The 17,329-nt window shown below is 54.6% G+C and overlaps 3 protein-coding genes across 6 annotated transcripts in view; 2 read left to right on the plus strand and 1 right to left on the minus strand.

The window, feature by feature from the left end:
* IPP (intracisternal A particle-promoted polypeptide) overlaps positions 1-17,329 on the plus strand; it is a 96,760-nt gene that overhangs the window by 47,812 nt on the left and 31,619 nt on the right. The window lies entirely within an intron of this gene.
* On the plus strand, positions 71-4,022 carry CCDC17 (coiled-coil domain containing 17). Of its 2 annotated transcripts, XM_056355623.1 has the most exons (7): positions 278-362; positions 2,080-2,197; positions 2,299-2,355; positions 2,434-2,759; positions 3,040-3,209; positions 3,514-3,659; positions 3,891-4,022. In XM_056355623.1, the coding sequence occupies exons 1-7, from the start codon at positions 293-295 to the stop codon at positions 3,898-3,900; spliced, it is 897 nt and encodes a 298-aa protein (XP_056211598.1). In that variant the 5' UTR covers positions 278-292; the 3' UTR covers positions 3,901-4,022. The 2 variants fall into 2 exon arrangements, with proteins under 2 accessions (XP_056211599.1, XP_056211598.1); XM_056355624.1 differs by lacking the exon at positions 3,040-3,209 and having other exon boundaries at positions 71-362; positions 3,600-3,659.
* NASP (nuclear autoantigenic sperm protein) lies at positions 4,626-16,871 on the minus strand. Of its 3 annotated transcripts, none has more exons than XM_056355617.1 (14): positions 16,189-16,871; positions 15,196-15,246; positions 14,380-14,490; positions 13,750-13,830; positions 13,466-13,563; positions 9,930-10,012; positions 8,906-8,982; positions 8,705-8,778; positions 7,443-7,631; positions 7,034-7,200; positions 6,560-6,613; positions 6,395-6,466; positions 5,328-5,456; positions 4,626-4,795 (listed from the first exon to the last, which is right to left on the minus strand). In XM_056355617.1, the coding sequence occupies exons 1-14, from the start codon at positions 16,854-16,856 to the stop codon at positions 4,742-4,744; spliced, it is 1,908 nt and encodes a 635-aa protein (XP_056211592.1). In that variant the 5' UTR covers positions 16,857-16,871; the 3' UTR covers positions 4,626-4,741. The 3 variants fall into 3 exon arrangements, with proteins under 3 accessions (XP_056211592.1, XP_056211591.1, XP_056211590.1); XM_056355616.1 differs by having other exon boundaries at positions 8,906-8,991; XM_056355615.1 differs by lacking the exons at positions 4,626-4,795; positions 5,328-5,456; positions 6,395-6,466; ... (3 more) ...; positions 8,705-8,778; positions 8,906-8,982 and having other exon boundaries at positions 9,931-12,746.

The raw sequence follows: 17,329 nt of genomic DNA on the forward strand, positions 1-17,329 counted from the left end.
AAAGCTGTTTTCATTGAAATCTTTTTTAAAAATTCATGAAAACATTTCTATTAGATTAAAAAGGATTTTACAAACAACTCAGTTGTGGCCTAAGCTATTTTAGTGTCTGTTTTAAGTTCAGCTTGTACACAAACGTTTTGGATTGGAAAGTATTGGCATGGTTGTGCACTGTTTGCAAGCGGGTTGGATGGAATCGCACGTGGAGCAGGAAGCCCTGGTCCCGCCCTGAGGGGGATCACCCCGGCCTCGATCGGGTTTTTTTAATCCACTGGTGACCAGGCAGAGAGGGCAGATGTGTCACGGTGTGAAGGCTGAGCCGGGCGCCTTTGCATCTGGACTCAAGGGAGCGCTTGATGAGCCAGGTGGGACTCCATGCGCTGTGCCTCTAGGTCCTGGGGGCTGGGGGGGCGGCAGGGCCCTGCAGCCCCCGGGCGAGGGGGGCTCGGGAGCTGGGAGCGTGCTGGGGGTGCTGGGCATACTGGGGTGCTGGGGGTGCTGTCAGGCATTGCACAGATTGTCCACGTTCCTCCGAACCGCCGCTTCCGTCCTCCCTGGGGGCTGCCACTGCCGTCCTACTGCTTCAGGCCCATCGAACAGGGCTTTTGGCTGGAAAAGTTTACTTTGGTTTTTTTATTTTTCATTTCACTTCCTACATCCATTTAAGTGAAAAATTACGTATTGTATTTGCATCGTTGTCAAGAAAAGGGGTGAGTTTAAAAATAAATGCGTGCCGCTCGCCACCTGTACTGGGCAAACTGGCTCCGCCGGCGCGGGGAGCCCCCCCGAGCGGGAGCAGCACGACGTGGGTGCTCGGGCCCGGCGCCCCCCGGCGCCCCCCGGCTCCCCCGCCCCGTGGTCTGGACGCGGTGGGGCGCAGGGGGCAGCGGCGGCTTCTGCCTGAGCGGCTCCCGGTGCGGGCGGGGGGGCTGCGGGGGGGCCGCTGCTGCACCTGCCGGCGGAGGGGGGGAGGGGGGGTCGCTCAGCAACGGCCGCGGGGCCGGGCCCAGTGTCGCGGCGCTGCCGGAGCAGGGCCCCCCCGCATCGTTCCCCGCCGGTTGCTCGGGCGGCGTTTCTCCCCTCCCGGTGCCCGTGGCAAACTGGGCACGGCCGGGCCCCCGCCCTCCCGCCGTAGCGACGGCTCCAAACACGGCAGCGACCGCCGCCGCGCGGGGCTGTGCCGGGCCGGGGGGCTGAGGCCGGGCATGGCGGGGTTCCGCTGCCCCCGGTGCCGCATGGCGCTCGGCTCCCGCCCGCTGCTGCGGCTCCACGAGGAGCGGCTCTGCCCCGGGGCCCCCCCCAGCCGCCACCTCCTGCCCGCCCGGGGGGGCCCCGCTGCCGGCGGGGGGGGGACCCGGGCACGGCGGGGCGGCCGCAGGACACCCCGGTACCGTGGGGCCGGGCACGGGGGCGCGGGCGGGGCGGGACGCTCGGCGGGGGCGCGGCGGGGGCCGAGGGGGCGGCATCGCAGCCAGCGCGGCTGGGTCCCGCCTGGCCTGAGCCGGGGGCACCCTGCGCCCCCCGCATCCCGCCGCGCCGCCAGGGTGGGCGTCATCGCCCCTTCCCCTTCCCTTCTGCTCCCGCGAGGTCGGGGCGTCCGCGCACCGCGCCCGCGCTGCGCCCCCCCGGCTCCTTGTGCTTCCCAGGCTGCCGCCGGCCGGGGGGGGCCGGGGGGGCGGGGGACCCCCGGGGCAGGTGCTCACCCCCCGCGAGAGGGCGCTGCTCCGCCCGGCCGGCGCCGCTTGCTGGAGGCCGCCGGGGGAGGTGCGGCCCCGCGCCCGGGGGGGGCACCGGCACCGCGGCGGCTCCCCGCGGCCGGTGGTCTCCAGCCGCTGCCGCCCGTTGCAGCCCCCCGCGCAGCAGGAGCACCGGCAGGGCCCGGCCCCGGGGCACGGGCGGCAGCAGCCGGCGCTGCGGGAGGCCCATGAGCGCCGCGTGTCCGAGATCCGGGCCCGGACGCGGCGGCTGGAGCAGCAGAGGGAGGGTGAGCGCCGGGCGGTGGGGCGGCACCTGCGGGGTGCGGGGCGCCGGGAGCGGGGCTGTGCGGGCCCTGCCGAGCCCCCTGACCCCGCCGTCCCGCAGCGCTGTGCCGGAGGCTGGCGGCCCGGGCAGCCGCGACCCCCCGCCCCGAGCAGGGGGAAGTGGAGCGGAGCCGGGCCCTGCGGGACCAGGCCGGGCGGCTGCGAGCGGCCCACGGCGGGTGAGCCCCGGGGGGGGACGGGGCTCTGCGCCCCGGGGAGCGCCCAGGTGCTGCCCAGCAAGGGGCCCTCACCCCCCGCCACCTGCCCGTTCCTCCCCCAGGGCCGCGCCGTGCCTGGAGACCGCCCCCCCAGCCGGGCCGCTGGCGGCCGAGGCCAGGTGAGGGTCCGCGGGCGCGGGGGGGGCCCAGCCGAGCGCCCCGGGGCCGCGGCGGCGGCTGACCGCGGGCTGTGGCAGGGCGCTGCGGCTGGCCTACCTGCGCGCCGGCGGGAGCGACCCCGCCATCCTGGACCAGCTCCTCCAGCTCCAGGTGGAGGCCGCGCTGCTGGAGAAGGGACCCGCGGGGCTGCGCGGGGGCAGGCGGACGGGTGAGCCCCAGCCCCCGTTAGGGACCCTGGCTCCGTGGCCGGCAGCTGAGGCGCCCCCGGCTGTGCCGGCAGAGCCCCCCGGCGCGGGGGGCCGGGGCCTGGATGCCGCGCTGCTGGCCGTGGAGCTGGAGAACCGGCGGCTGGAAGATGAGCTCTTGGCGCTGAAGGTCAGGAGGGAGAGGAGAGCCGATGCCGGTAGGTGCTGGGCCCCAGGGATGGGGCAGCCCCCACTGCACCCCACGGCCCCCGGCTGCCTGTGGGGTCACAGTCGGAGCCCCTGGGCTGCCTATGGCGTGTGCAAGTGGAGAGGCTGCAACAGTGTCGGCGCTGAGTGACAGCGATCCCTTAGGCGTTAAGCGGGGAGAGTCACCGCAGCGGCCTGAGCACCAGCCCGGTGGGATGCTTGGGGAGGGGGCTGCTGGGGGCGGGGGGGGGGGGTGGTTAAACCCCGCGCCGAGTTGTTCCCGTCCGCCAGGCTCGCGGGCAGCCCAGCAGCACATGGAGGAGCTGGCCCAGCTCCAGGCAGAGGTGGGGATGCTGCGATGCCACGCAGAGTGGATGGGGCCACAGCTGCCCCCCGCCATCCTCCCGCCCCCCGTGGCCCCCCCACTCCTGCCAGCCCTGGCCGCACCAGAGCTTTTTGCAGTTAAGTGCCTTGTCCCAGGGTGATTCCAGTTCTCCAGGGAGGGGAGGGGAGATGGGGTTGGGCTGCTGAGCAGGGCAGGATGAGTGTGGAGGTATGAGCGTGGGGAGGTGCTTCGGGACCAGCTTCCTTGGCTGCAGCTGGGGACACAGCTGGGGACGCGGCTGCCCCACGGAGCCAGGGCCATGGGGGCAGGTGTGTCCCCCAGTGCTGACCCGCAGGTGTGGCTTGCTCTGCACACCCAACGCCATGTGTGGCACCGGGACCCCCCCCCCTCCCATTAACGCCACCTTCCTCCTTTCCCAGGAGTCCCCCAGGCCAGCGTTGACAGGCAGCCCCGCAGCCCCCAGCCACCCCCGTGTGCCCCCCAGCCTCCCCCTTGCCCCCTTCAGGGCCCTGGAGGACCCTCCTCCTGCTCGGGAGCCCCCTGCACAGCACAAGCCTCGCCGAAGGTGAGCCACGAGCAGGGGGTGTCCCCACGAGCAGGCGGTGTCCCCACGGCCCTGCCCCGGCACCCCCCTCGCCAGGCTGGAGCAGGACACCGGGTCCTAGTTAAGACGCGCCGTGAAGGGAAGGCAAAACTTGGTGTTACAGCCGCAGGGCTGGGGGACCAGCTGTGTAATTAGCGCTGGGGACACAGCCAGGTTTTCCCCCTCTCCTTCCCCCGCGGCTCCCTCCTCCAGCCCTCGCTAGGGGAAGCCTGACCAGAGGCACTGACAGCTCAGCCCTGGGAAGCAGCAACACCCCCAGCAAGACTTCCTCCCCTCTGGTGTTGGCCACGTGCTAAATAAATCGCTTCGATCTGTTGTTCTTCACTTCTCAGCCTTTTTTAATATATACACACATACAGTTGGCCTAGAGCAGCCTCTCATCCCCACTTGGGTCCACGCAGGGAGAGAGGCTGGCCCAGAGGCTAGCTGTTACCACTGTCCAGAGCCACCATCCCACAGAGGGACATAAAGTGGAGGCTGAGCAGAGCCAGTGCTGCACCTCAGCAGTGCCCCAGTACGTACAGGGGGTGCAGCAGCCACACAAGCACTTCCCAGCCTTCCCCAGCACGTTTAGGCTGCTGAAGGCCAAGGGAGGCACCACAGGACCCACCACCAGGCTCAGCACAGGAAGAACCCAACACAGCCAGAGCTACGGCCTTGTCCCACGCCCCAGCAGAAGGCAAAAAGGCTTTCTCTCAACCTTCCCATGCAAAGCTGCAGCGAGTTTCCTCCATCCCATCCATCCCTCCTCCCACCGGCAGCCAGCCCTGCTTGCCCCAGCACACTCCCTCCTGCCTCCTCAGGCAGATGTGGATGGAAATGCCCAGGGAGCCCCCGAGGGTGCCAGGGCTGAGACCCACAACCCTCGGGCAACCAGGTGAGGAACAGAGGCTGGGGCTTGTAACAGGAGGAAGATCAAGGCAGGGATTATTTGCTTACAATCTTTATTGGAGTCATACAAAAGTTGCCAAAAAGTGAAAAAATACACTATATACAAAACCATTTTCCTTGTAAGGAGAGGAGTGTCCAAGGTTAAGGAATTATCATACTGTGCTTTCAACTGCAGCCCCTGATTCTGCTTGTGGCCTTTTCTCTGTCTAAAAGGAAAGAGAAGGGTTTGTGTTTTTTTTTTTTTTTTTTTAAAAAAAAAACACCAAGACACCACCTTACAGCACCAATTCATGCAGCAGTTCAAGGTTTCTGTAAGTTGAACACTTAAAATTACTACTTGTGCTTTGCTGGTCTTCAGAGGCCAACACTATCCTAAAATATTGACATGTAACAATTGTAGCCCAGGTAAGTAAGAAAACCCAGGAGTATCAAAAATACTTTGGGAAAAGGCCCTGTGCTGTAGTTCAGCCTGGCTCAAACACCCAGAAGACGTTTCTGTCCCACCCCACAGGCAAGTCTCCACAGCCGGTGTCTTCCCAGCCCAGTGTCGGACACCACAGTAGAACATGCATCCTGCCAGCTGGGGAATGCTCCCCATCCCATCTGGGAAGCCTTGTGAAAAGACCAGCAGGCAATAAAACCAGAACATCTACCAGGCACAAGCCCATGCCTGAACAGAGGGAAGGGAAGGAGAAAAACCCAAGAAGCATGACACGGACTCCTGACTCAGCTGCCCACCTCCTCTTCCATTTTTTCTGGAACCTCATTTCCACTGGGGACAGCATCAGCACCACCATTGACAGCCAGTTCTGGTTTAGATTTCTTAGCTTCATTCTCTCCCTGTTGGGTCTCCTCCTCTGGTTTCCTCTGAGAAGAAAATTATTTATAGTCTTCACAATGTACAAATTGAAGTTTAAGCTTTTTATTTTTTTAGGCTTTTTTTTAGACATCACTGCACATTTATTCAACTTCTACTTGCCAGGTTCAAGACAAACTTCACTGTTATGATTTAACCAAAGTTCTGAGGCTTTGGCACAAAGGTCTCAACTGGAAGGCATTTCCAGTAAGGCATTTAGGTGCTAGTATCCGTAGTGCCAAATTATCCTTAGTTATAGTTCCGCAAGGAAACACAACTGCTGAGCCAGGTCACTGGTAAGGGGGTAGACCCAGGGCATCTATCACACTTACAATCGCCTCTGTAGAGCGCAGCAAAGCTGCTCCGGGCAAACCCAAACTGAAAGAGGCTGATATAACACAGGCCAGGCTGCACCACAGCAGCATGCAAAATAAGATCCTACAGGGGATAACTAATTACACCAGCAAACAGGAAAATAGCGCTCAATACAGCGTCTCTTTAGAGGCAGCTTATTAGTACCATTATACTGGCTTTGCTATTCATTAAGTGCAGTTCTCCATTTCCACTTGGAAAGAAGGGATTCCAACCCAGGCTGGTTGCTTGCCCTTTTCTTAAGATCTGTAGGCAACCCTGCTCTTCTTGCAGGTGCCCTCTTGCAGAAGAGGGCACTTGTTCAGAGAGCACCTGCAGAAGCCACACAACTCTGCTCTGAAGTTAAACCAGTGCGGGTCAGGCAGGGTGCGGAGCCATCAGGAGCAGTCTCCTGGAGGCTGGGTGGCTCCCAGTGGAAAGGGGTTTCACACATTGTTTCTAGTTTTGCTTTTAGAGTGGTTTTTTCCATTACAGGGCTAAGTGAAGAAAAAAAAAGTTTTAAGACAAGAAATCCAATTATACAGAGTAAGCCAAGAGTGCTTTAACAAACTGTTCAACTAGTAATTTCTGGACTCACCTTTTTCCTGACTAGGTGAGAGATGTCTGTAACACACTGAGATGCACCGTCAGCTGCTTTTCTCACTGGAATCTGTTACAAGACAGACATTGACACATGAGTAACAGCAAACAGCAATCCTCAGAGCAGACAGGAATTATCAAGATCCATCTTAAGTTAACTTACTGTGGAAACAGAACCACCGTCTTCACGTTGTGCAAAGCCAGATGTAGTTCCAACCTTAAGAAAAGCAGAAAAAACACTGAACAAGTTCTGGCAAGACCATATATGCTTGTTTAGAGAAGGATAGAAAACCCAGATCCTTGACACCTCAGTGCTGCAGCCTGCACTTACACACCAGACAGACGCAACACTTGAGTCTATTCTCACATTTGGCTGACCTGTTGCTGCCCCAACACATTCAACTGCTATAGAAGCCCATCATATTCCAGTTTAGTTTGGAACAGTTAGTGTTGGTGCACTTACTAAACAGCCTCTCTTCAGGCGTCAGCTGCCTTAGTTCCCTCCTCACAATCACAGCCTGTAGCATCCACCATCAGCCCCCAGTCCGTACCACCAAGTCTGAGCTCCTTCCACTGCTGGTTTACAAGTGTGACTGGAAGAACGCTTGGTTAGAAGGAAACCACTGGGTGCACTAACCAGAGTTGCTTTCAGCGCCTGCTCAGCTACTCTTGCACTCTTTTGAGACTCCTTGGAATCTTCTATCTTTTCTTTAATTTCAGGAAGCAGTCCCTTTAGTTCTTCGATCTCCTTCTCATCTTCAGGGGACCCACTTTCTGCCTTCTTTATTCGCTCAGTGAGCATTGCTAGGACAAAACAGCTATCATGGCAAAAAAATCTCAAGACAAAGTAGCTGTCCAGTGATCCTGAGGCAAGTACCTGCTAACACACACGGTTTCAACAATTCTGGTATCAGTACAGCCCGTTACCACTTTCAGACCCACAAATGTTTGCGCAGCAAGTACACCTAAGTACTTTTAAGGCAGTTAAAGTCTGCTCTGACTTGTGAAAGCTCTCATTCACTAGGCAGTTTTAGAAATCCTCTTACCCATTCTCTTGTCAATGACTTCCATGGATTTACCGAACTGCAAAACTGCCTCATCAAACTGGCTGTTGTAGTGGTACGCCAGCGCCAGCTGGTAGTGACTCTCAGCTAGCAGGCGGTCGTGAGCCTCCAGGTACTTCTGCTGCAGGGCCAGGCAGGCCTGAAACTCTTCTATAGCCTGTGTGTAGTTTTCTGTAGGAGAAAGCCACAAGGTCTTTGCAAACCACACTCACTTATCCAAACAAGCAAGATCTAAACCCTCATTCAGTTACTCCCCATTTTATTACACTTCATATAGCCTGAAAACAGAACCACCGTTGAATACGGCAGTTCGGTTCCGCAACAGGCTGCTCTCAGACTACCAAGTGACAACTCTGCCTCCCCCCTCAAAGACCGATTCGAGTCCAGTTCCTCTCGTTCTCCCAGGAGTGCTTTGTCTACTCACAGCAACGCTGCTAACGAAGCGGCCAAGTCAAAGCCAGGCACACAAATCCCGATTTACCCACTACCAGAAACCGTATGTGACTGCTCCCAACTGCAACTTGAATCCAGAGCTCAGGACAGCCCCGGCTACCTTCCAGTCAAGCGCTCCACTGAATGCATTCTAGCGACACAAGACACAACCGTTTTGTAGCCCCGGTCCAGAAACCTGTCAGATTATTTCCAATGCTTGCCATAACGGAAAACGTTACACTCTACTTGGATTTAACAAGCTTAAGACATGTTTTTAACTGAAGGGCAAATAAAGACACTTTAGAAAGTGAAAACCTGGGGCTTCCTTCCCACTCCTTTTTTCTGCTGCATAAGAGCCTTTCCTGACCATACCCCAAGATTCTGGAAAGTCTGAGACAGTCAACCATTTTCCATTTGTGGTCTTTATGGTTCTGGAAGTGGCATGGTACTGACACCTCCCACCAAGCTCAGCGACTCACTGTTTCAATACAGCAGGTCTCTCCCAAGTTTCTGAAGATAACCAAACCCTGCCTATAAAGCAGAACACAAGGCTGGTTTTGATCTGGTAACATGCCACCTCCCACTCAGCCTTCCTTCAGTGTTCTGGAAAAGCACAGAGTACCCTGTTTAAGACACCAACTCGTTCATCCATTGATTCCAAAGCTTCTCACATGGCTGCACTACCATAATCAGACAAAGCTTATTTTGCTTTCATCTTAACAGCCTTAACTCACCTCCATTCACTTTAAGTACAAAATCGAGCACAACAGAAAGTGGAACTGAACACTTTGTACATAAGCATTAATACTAACCGGATTCAATGCTAACTTCTCCTAGCTTTAGATGAGCTTGAGCCGCATGGAGCTGAGCTTCTTTTGTTTCTTGTCTAAATCAAGAAAAAGGTAGTTTTCAAAAACTGATCAGAATATGCCACATTCACCAATTGCTTATGCCACCTCCCATTTACAATGAGTTTCTCTAGCGCATATCCAAATTAGGACTTCAGTATTTACCTCTTGTAGATGACTTTTGCTAACTCCAGCATGTCCCAGGCTAGCTCAAGATTTCCAATTTCATCCTCCTCGCTTTCCTGTAAAGACTAGAAATGCATTAAAGATTGAGTGACTTGGTTGCATATCACATCAAACACCACCACTGAATTTCTAAGCAGCATTGTCAAGGAATAAATTTCTTGAAGAAGTCAACAGTTTACCACTAGAAGGAGAAAAAAAACCCACCAAAACAAAACACACAGAGCAGAAGTTATTGCATCAACCAAGATTTTGCCTGCAGCAAAGATGTTTTAAGTAGAACATAGGCTTACACTGTCGTCAGTTGATACAGCCTTAATTCTTTTTTCCAGAAATAACAGGGCACCAAGCACCAATATTATCCCAAGAGTAGGATTTCATTTAAGGTGCTGTTTAGATGAACCAAAAGCTAAGTAAAGGAGTTCCATGTTCCGCTTTTTAAATGAGCTTTTGAGCTTCCATTAGAATAGCCTGAGGAACAGACAGATATTCCAAACAGTTGTCTAGCATGCTTAGTAGCACGCTCTAACAGGCTTCAGATTTTTCCAGGTGTTTTGACTGCTATATCAACATAACACCTCAGATTTAAGCAGCACTACACTTCCCACTAAATCCCCATCCTAATCAGGACTTCCTGGACTGGGTGCATTCAACATACACAGGGAGCCAACAAAACAAGCGGAGAATGAACTCTTGCAAGTAACTAACTTTAGCCACAAGCTAAAGCAACTGTCCCTGCATTCACCAGGCTGCTTTACTCATCAGTAGACTGCAAGCATTTGTTTCAGTGCAGCTAAACAAGCCCAAGTTTACAGAGCTGAGCAAGATCCTGCAACGCAGACTATGCAGAACATGCTGCTTCTTTAGGCAATACTGGTTTTCAAAAGTAATTTCCTACACAAGACTAAATGAAATACACATGAGCTCTTATAAAGACTTTAACATGACATTTAGATAAACACTGCACTCTCCTATGAGCACACATATCAGAGGTCAGCAATCTCACCTTGTCTTCTACTGTCAATTCATTCTCCTTATCATCTTCAGCTTTATCATTTTCTTTATCTTCCTCTTCAGATTCTTCTGTTTCTACAAGGAAAGTAGATGAACAACACTTGTTGTTGTTATGCTTGCTTCACATGGAGTCAGGCAGAATAAATATCCAGCCCTTATCCTTCCAGTGACAGGTTAGATGTGGGATGCAAGAAGAGCACAGATACATTAAATGCTCAGCAGCAGCCATCTTGCTGAAAGTGGTAGGCACCGTAGACTAAAGTAGTTCCAGGCTGCCTTAGCCCTTGTTTTAAGTCTAACTTCACATTATCTAGAACAGAAACTTAACACAGGATTCAGTTCTCACAAATTCATTGTGAACTCCCACTGAAACCACAGGATGCTGGACTGAGCTCTGGAGGTACCGATCAGTTGCTGGACTTCATGCTACAGATAACAGGAGTTTTCAGCAAGATAGCTGCCAAACTGTGTACAAATAAAGACTATTTCTGAAGTCATGTTCCTCATGTCAGACACGTCAGCAATGTTATTAATGAATCTGTATTGTGCAGCACTGATTTGACTTCTGATGCTGTGTAGGAGCACTACATGATCTATTCTACTTGTAGAAAAGATTTTTGGGAAAGTGTGCAATGAAGGAGTACGGCTAGTAACTTCAGAGCATTGGTTGACTTGCATGCTAAGGTCACACGCTTAGTTCCCATATCATGACTGCTAATTCCGGAGTAACATGAGCTTGATGGGACGGAGACTAGAGAACCCTCACCTACCACTGAGATGGCCAAACCTGTATCAGGACAGCTCAAAGGTAAACCAGAGGAGGTGTTAAGAAGTTAAACTTTTTAAGTAGCGGGAGAAGTCTGGAATGACACAGTACTAGATGAGGATGTTCAGGAGTGTCCTCAGACTAGCAGAGTTGGGGGTGGTGGGGGAAAGCAGCAGTATTTGTACATAAGCAGCCTTTCACAGGATAACGACGAGTGGATAACTATTCTTAGTTTATGTTCAGTCATACTACATCCAGACAGACACCTTGTTAGGCAGCTGTTCCACCAGTGAGGTTCACTCTGCTCAGCAGTACAAATCCTGTCAGTGTCCAAAAGGATTTAGTCTGAATGTTTACCAGTTCCTAAAATAAGGCTCTTCCTCTGAAGCAAATTTACTGACAAGCAAAGTTTCAATTATCAGCTCATCAATTAACTTGTGCAATAGGAAGCACTGGCCTACTAAGACCATGCAAGTAATACTTCAGCAAAATGTGCAAGTTTTACTAAGTTACTCTAACATAATCCAGAAAACAGCTACAGTGAAGCAGGGAAGCGGAATGGCAGAAAAAGCTAGAGAGCTGGAAGACTACTAGATAGTAACAATAAGCCTTCAGGTTCCAAGGCAAATTAAGTTTAGATTTGCCAACTAAATGCTTGCTTGTAATTGTCAGAGAGACTCAAAGGGAGAGCTCCTTCCCCCCCACTAAAAGCGTATTTCTTTTCTTTTTAATGTATTCAGCTGTTCTTATTTTTCTGCTCCACTTTTAAAAGGAAGTATGGTTATAACCAGAGACAACTTGTGCTTCCGAACAACTTGTGCTGAAGGTTAGTGCAATACACCCAGACGCATGCAAGTGAACATCCATTCAGTATTCTCCACGAGCCTAGCCGTTACTTACACATTTCACAGGGCTGTAAGTTTGCTTTCAAGATTTGCTTTGCAGTTAGTTAAGCGTTAGTCTAAAGAAACTGAGACCATTCCTTGAAACTTTACTTGGATGTAAAATCCTCCAAAAGCCCCTTTACTGTGCCTTTTCCTTATTCTAAGGCAAACAGAAAATTCTGAATGGAACACTTTTTACCCATTGTTAGCCAAATCCATCAAGTCATCCACCCACAATAACTTCTCCTCTCACTGTTACCTTCTCCCTCTTCCATCAGGTCATCTTTCTCTTCTTTTTCTACCTTAGCACCTTCACCCTCTTCCACCAGGTCATTCTTCTTTTCCTCTTTCTCTACCTTAGCAGCTACTTCAGCCTTTTCTTCCAAGTCATTAGATGGCTCTTTGCCCTCTGTGGGCATGGGTTCCTTTGAGGACTCTGGCTCTTTGGACTCATCTGGCTTCTCTTCTGTAGCAGTCTCTACCAGCTCTTGTTTCTCCTCCACCTTCTTCTGTTCAGCTGCTTCTGCTGCCCCTTCTGCAGCTTCTTTCTGCTCCACAGCAACTGCTGCCTGCACTTCTGCTGTCACTTGCGCTACTGCCTTCTCTTCTTCCACAGCTGCCTCTGCCTGCCCTTCTACAGCCTCTCCCTTTTCCACAGCCAGATCTTTTTCTGTTGCTTTTGCTGTCTGCTCTGCCACATCTCCCTTCTCTTCCACAGTCACTTCTCCAGCTTCAGCCTCTTCTACAGAGGCTTCCACCTCCTTGTCTGAAGCTTCTATCATTCTCTCCTTCTCCTCAGTTGCCTCTGCTACCTTGTTTTCAGGCACCATCTTCCGCTCTTCTTCCACTACCTTCTCTTCCACAGCTGCCATTTCTTTTGCAGCCTCCTTTTCCACAGCAACCTGCTGTTTCTGCTCTTCTGAAGTTACTTCTTTTTCCACAGAAGCCTCGGTCTTCTCTTCAGCCTCTTCAAGCTTTACATCCTTGTCAGCAACTGCTTCTTCTGTTGGTTTTTCTTCCGTGATGTCTTCCATTTCAACATCCTCTTCTTTGACTTCCTTCTCAGATAGTACTGGAGACTCTTCTGTAGACTTTTTGGCCTCTTCTTTTTCCCCCATGGCATTATATACCTGTTCTCTCAACTCTTCCCTTGCTTCTTCTACATGATTGAGGAAGCATAAACATTTCTTCGAGTTTAGTGATAAAAGACATTAATGGGCACTGACAATACCACCCTCAGACCCTCCAGCGTGTTGGTTTGTCACCAAGTTAGATGACATTCCTAAGAGGTCCATTTTCAAAGTACAAGGAATTAAGACACAACCAACATATTAACTTGAAATAAGCAAACCCTTCCCCAGACTGCATTATTGCAAGCAGCTGCTCAAGCAGTGTGCAGTTTTGCGCGCTAGCATTTTTAGTCACAGCTAAGCAAGAGGTGCCAGTGCTTTTAATAGTCTGGATTGACAGGAATTCCTGTATTATGTCCAGCTGCAGGTAGTATAAAATAGTTACTGTTCTTGGGCTTTTTACAGAGACTCTTACCTGCCCTACTACACACAATGTACTGCTACAAGGTTACAAAGCAGTTCCAGTTGACTGTGAAGCTTAAGAAAGCAAGTCTGAATGCAGTGCTTCAGGACACAGACACCTGGTGACCCTTTACGTGTGCTTTCAGTGACCAGTTCCTCGCAGGAGTTTAAGGTTTTTTTCAATCTTTTAACAAAGATTAGAAGAATAAAAAAAGTCCATTCAGGCTGCTAGGAGTTTCAACAGAATGATTCAGGCTACTCAAGATACCGATGGACTGAACTTGGATCATTCAGACAAGAAAATGCACCTTAGTGCCTCCACGACAGGGCAGACAGCTTTACATACCATCAACAGTTGGTAACGCAGACTCATCTTCAGCTTTTTCTTCTTCCTCTTCAACCTGCACGCCTTCTAAGGCGTTTCCCAGCACACCATTTTCCATTCTAACAAGAACAAAAGTTTGTTATCCCTTAGCTCTTGTAATAACACCGCACAAGCTGCAATACCACAGCCCATCCCACCCAGTGCAACCTTGCTTACATGAAGTTCAAGTGTAACCCTGCCTATACAATGGTGAAATGCTGTTACGGCAGGCAGATTCTTAAACAAATGAGAAACTGTTAACATACCTTGCCAATTCCAGGAGAGATTTTCCATAATAAAAAAAAGCTTCTGCACACTCATCCGCTGTCTCACCGTATTTTTTACCCCTACAAAAGCAACAAAGAATTATTTGCCTATGCCCGCTTCAGATTTTGGTACGTAAGCTTGAAAGCTAAAAATGCCTGACAGGAAGAATCAATTTCTTGGCTCATCTTCCACAGTTTCAAATAACGGGTGCTCCTCTCAGCTAGATGTGGCTCTCAAACATCCAGCAAAGTAAATTAGTCTAAAACCCAAAGAGGTGTCACCCTCAGAGAACGATCAAGACTAGTAAACATGTTACTAGCAAATAACACTGTCGTTTTCATATTAACGGACATCACAACCCCACTGCAAAATAAAATACCAAATCCCTTTTTCTCCTTTGGGAAGCGCACCAGCAATTACTACCACAAAAGCTGTCTAAATTGCATACCAACTACAGTACTGTCCAACACTTGGGTTCAATTTGAACAGTTTGTCCTCTCCTCGTTTGTATTATAAACACAGCAGCATGTATGAAGTAAGAATGGCAACCTTTACTGTATAAGCCACATCAGTATAGTCAAGCTGAAACCCAAGCCCTATAAAAACACACAAAACATTCTATTACTCACAGTAAGCTCGCAGCTTCTTGGAATGCATTGACAGCAGCCGGAATATTTCCCATTACCAAGTGTTTCTGTCCTAAACCCAATAGTTTCTTTGATTCTCCATCCACATCCATACTAGAGGGGAGAATAAATCAAATGCAGAATCCTGTTAGTTTCCATAGTAATTCCACATCCAGCTTTCAAAACCTAGTCAGCTTTATACAACAGCAAGTTGCATACATTACAATGGTTGGTTTGAACTACCAGGGTAGGGGTGGTTTGATTTTGTTTAAATCTGGACCAACTTTTAATTCTGATGGCCAAGGGCAGACAGGTTGATTTTGCCAGCCACCGCAAGAAGCTGGTATGACAAAGGATGCTAAAGAATATATTTCAAGTTGTTGCACACCAATACAATAGCCATGCATTTGAGAAAAACAGATGCAAGCCTTAGTTCCAATTCAGCACATCTCCCGTGGCTCCATTTCCAGAAGGAGCATCCCAGTGCAGTACCTTGAAGTGGGACAAGAGCTGCCCACAGAGGTACTGCTACATGCTGGCCACATACTTGTGCCTCCCAAACACTTTCCAAGCACTAACTCACAGAGCAGAAGGTTCCTGAACAACAGCTAGTATTTGTGTTATTTATTAGCCCTTGAAAGAGCTTTGTTGCACTGGCCTGATGCAGACTACCAACGGGTGAGGGCAAGTACCCGGCACCTACAGTGCCCGCATCAGCTGAACTTCAAGCCCGACAAGTGAAGGGCGAGCGTTCTGCTTCCACTCGGCCACCCTGCACCTCACGTTCTCGGCTACTGACAGCACCAACTCCCAGCTCACCTGTCTGTCTTGTCTGTGGACGTGGAAGGAGCTGCCAATTCCTCTTCCATCCTGCAAACCAAACATCGAGGAAGGGTTGGTAACAGGCCACCCGTTCCGCGGCGGGGCGAGCCTCAGGGTGCCCACCGGCCGCCCCACCAGCCCCGCCGGTCCGGTGACGGTCTGAGTTACAGGCTGCCGGGCAAGCAGCCGCTCCCGCCCTCAGGCTGCGCCGCAACAGGCCCGACCAGCGGCTCCGCAGCCCGCGCCGCCCCCCGCACACCGGCGGCGACCCGCAAAACGCGGAACCTTGTGCTCCACGCCACCTTTCCAGGCAGGGAAGCAGCGGTGCGGCCGGGCCGCCCTCCCGGCACCGCTGCGGGCGGCCGCTGGGCCCCGGCCGGCAGCTGACAGGAGGGGGCGGGGGCGGCGCTGGCGGAACAAAGGCCGGGCGAGGCGGGCAGCGGCCGGGCCCCCCGCCCCGGCAGACAATGGGCGCCTTTCCCGCCTTCTCCCGGCCCCGCCCCCGCCATTGGCGCCAAACCCCGGCGGCGGCTCCTGACGGGCTGGCGGCCCGCCGCCACGTGACGCTGCGGGACCACCCACCCCCGCCCCCCCCGCCCCCCACCGCTCCCCCTCCCCCAACCCGGCCCACAGGCAAGGTTCCGCGGCATCGGCTGCCCCCAACAAAGATGGCAGCAGCCGCGCAGGGGTCACGTGGTGGCCCCGCGCGAGCCGAGCGGGCCCAGCTGGCGCTGGAGGAGCGGGACGGCACGTACCACCGCCGGTGGGGGGGGGGGGGGGTAACAGAGGTGAGGCGGGGGCACGGGGGGCAGGGGCGGCAGCCGAGCCGGCGCCCCCAGCCTTCCCCCCCCCCGAAAGGAAACCCTGCCCGCCGCCCCCCACCCCTCCCGTCACCCCCGTAGCGCGAAAGCGGCCCCCTCACCCCTGCCGCCACCCCCCATCCTCCGGACACGCACACACCGGGACCGGGACCGGCCCGCGCGGCCCTACCTAGTCGGGGAGGCCGGCGCGGACTCAGCGCGGGGGGGGAGCGGCGACGGCCGACGCTTGCATAGAAGCTGCTGGAGAGAGGGGCGGCGGCGGCAGAGTGCAGACCCCTGCCCCTCCGGCTGCCTATATACCCCCGAGGACACGCCCCGGCCCGCCTCGCGGCGCGCGCACGCCGCGAGAGGACTACCGCTCCCGGCATGCCGCGCGCCCGCCCTCCGCGGGACGCTCGGGGCTCCGCCGCGCGGGGCTCGCTGGGAAGCGTAGTCTCGGGGGGGAGGCCGCGGCGGGGCCGCGCGGCACGCCGGGAAGTGTAGTGCCGGGCGACGTGGGGCGGGGGGTGCGCGGGAGGCGCCGGGAAACGGAGTTCGGATGGGAGGGGGGGCGCCGCCGCGCGGCACGCCGGGAAGCGTAGTCCGCGCCCGCCCCGGCCCCGCCGGGCCCGCACTGCGCTCCGCACGCCGGGCTGGGCGGGCCCCGGGGCAGGGCGGCCGTGCCGTGGGGGCTGCCCGCGGGGAGAAGGGCCTGCCCCGGAGGCGGGGGAAGGTTCGCGCCCCGGCGCAGGCCTCGGGCCGCGGGGAGGGCGAAGCGAGCGCCTGCTCGGAGCCCGGGCCTGCCCCCGCCCCGCGGAGCCTCCCGCTCCCGTAGCCAGGGCGGGCGGTCGCTAACATGGCGCACGGCCAGCGGCATCGCCAGCCCGCGCTTGGCCGGGCTCGGGTTTCTGTGCCGCACGCCTCGGGGGGCACCGGCACCCCCGCACCGGCGCCGTGTCGCCACGTCCAGCCCCAGCCTCTCCATGGCTCCGGCTGGGCTCAGGCAGCTGCTTTGCTCTTACCCCGGCACATGCAACGGCCCAGACAAGGCAGCCATGGCTGCTGCAGCCGTGACAGCAGAGCAGCTGGGGGTGGCCCGGGGGGCGCATTTTCCCCGGGGTATTTCAAGATAAAAGCTCACCAGCTTCAACTGCACCACATTACCCCATGCAGTCACACTGCCGGGAATTGCAGGTTTAATGGAGACAGAGGATTAATCTCCTTTTCTTGGGAGTTCCCTCTGCCTACTTACTCCTGATCAGAGAAGTAACTAGAAAAAAAGTTAATTAGGGCCCTGACATTTGCAAGCAGGGAGGGTGTGTGTGTGTGGC

This window comes from Falco biarmicus, chromosome 11 (assembly GCF_023638135.1).
Source record: "Falco biarmicus isolate bFalBia1 chromosome 11, bFalBia1.pri, whole genome shotgun sequence".
In the NCBI taxonomy this organism is placed as follows: domain Eukaryota; kingdom Metazoa; phylum Chordata; class Aves; order Falconiformes; family Falconidae; genus Falco; species Falco biarmicus.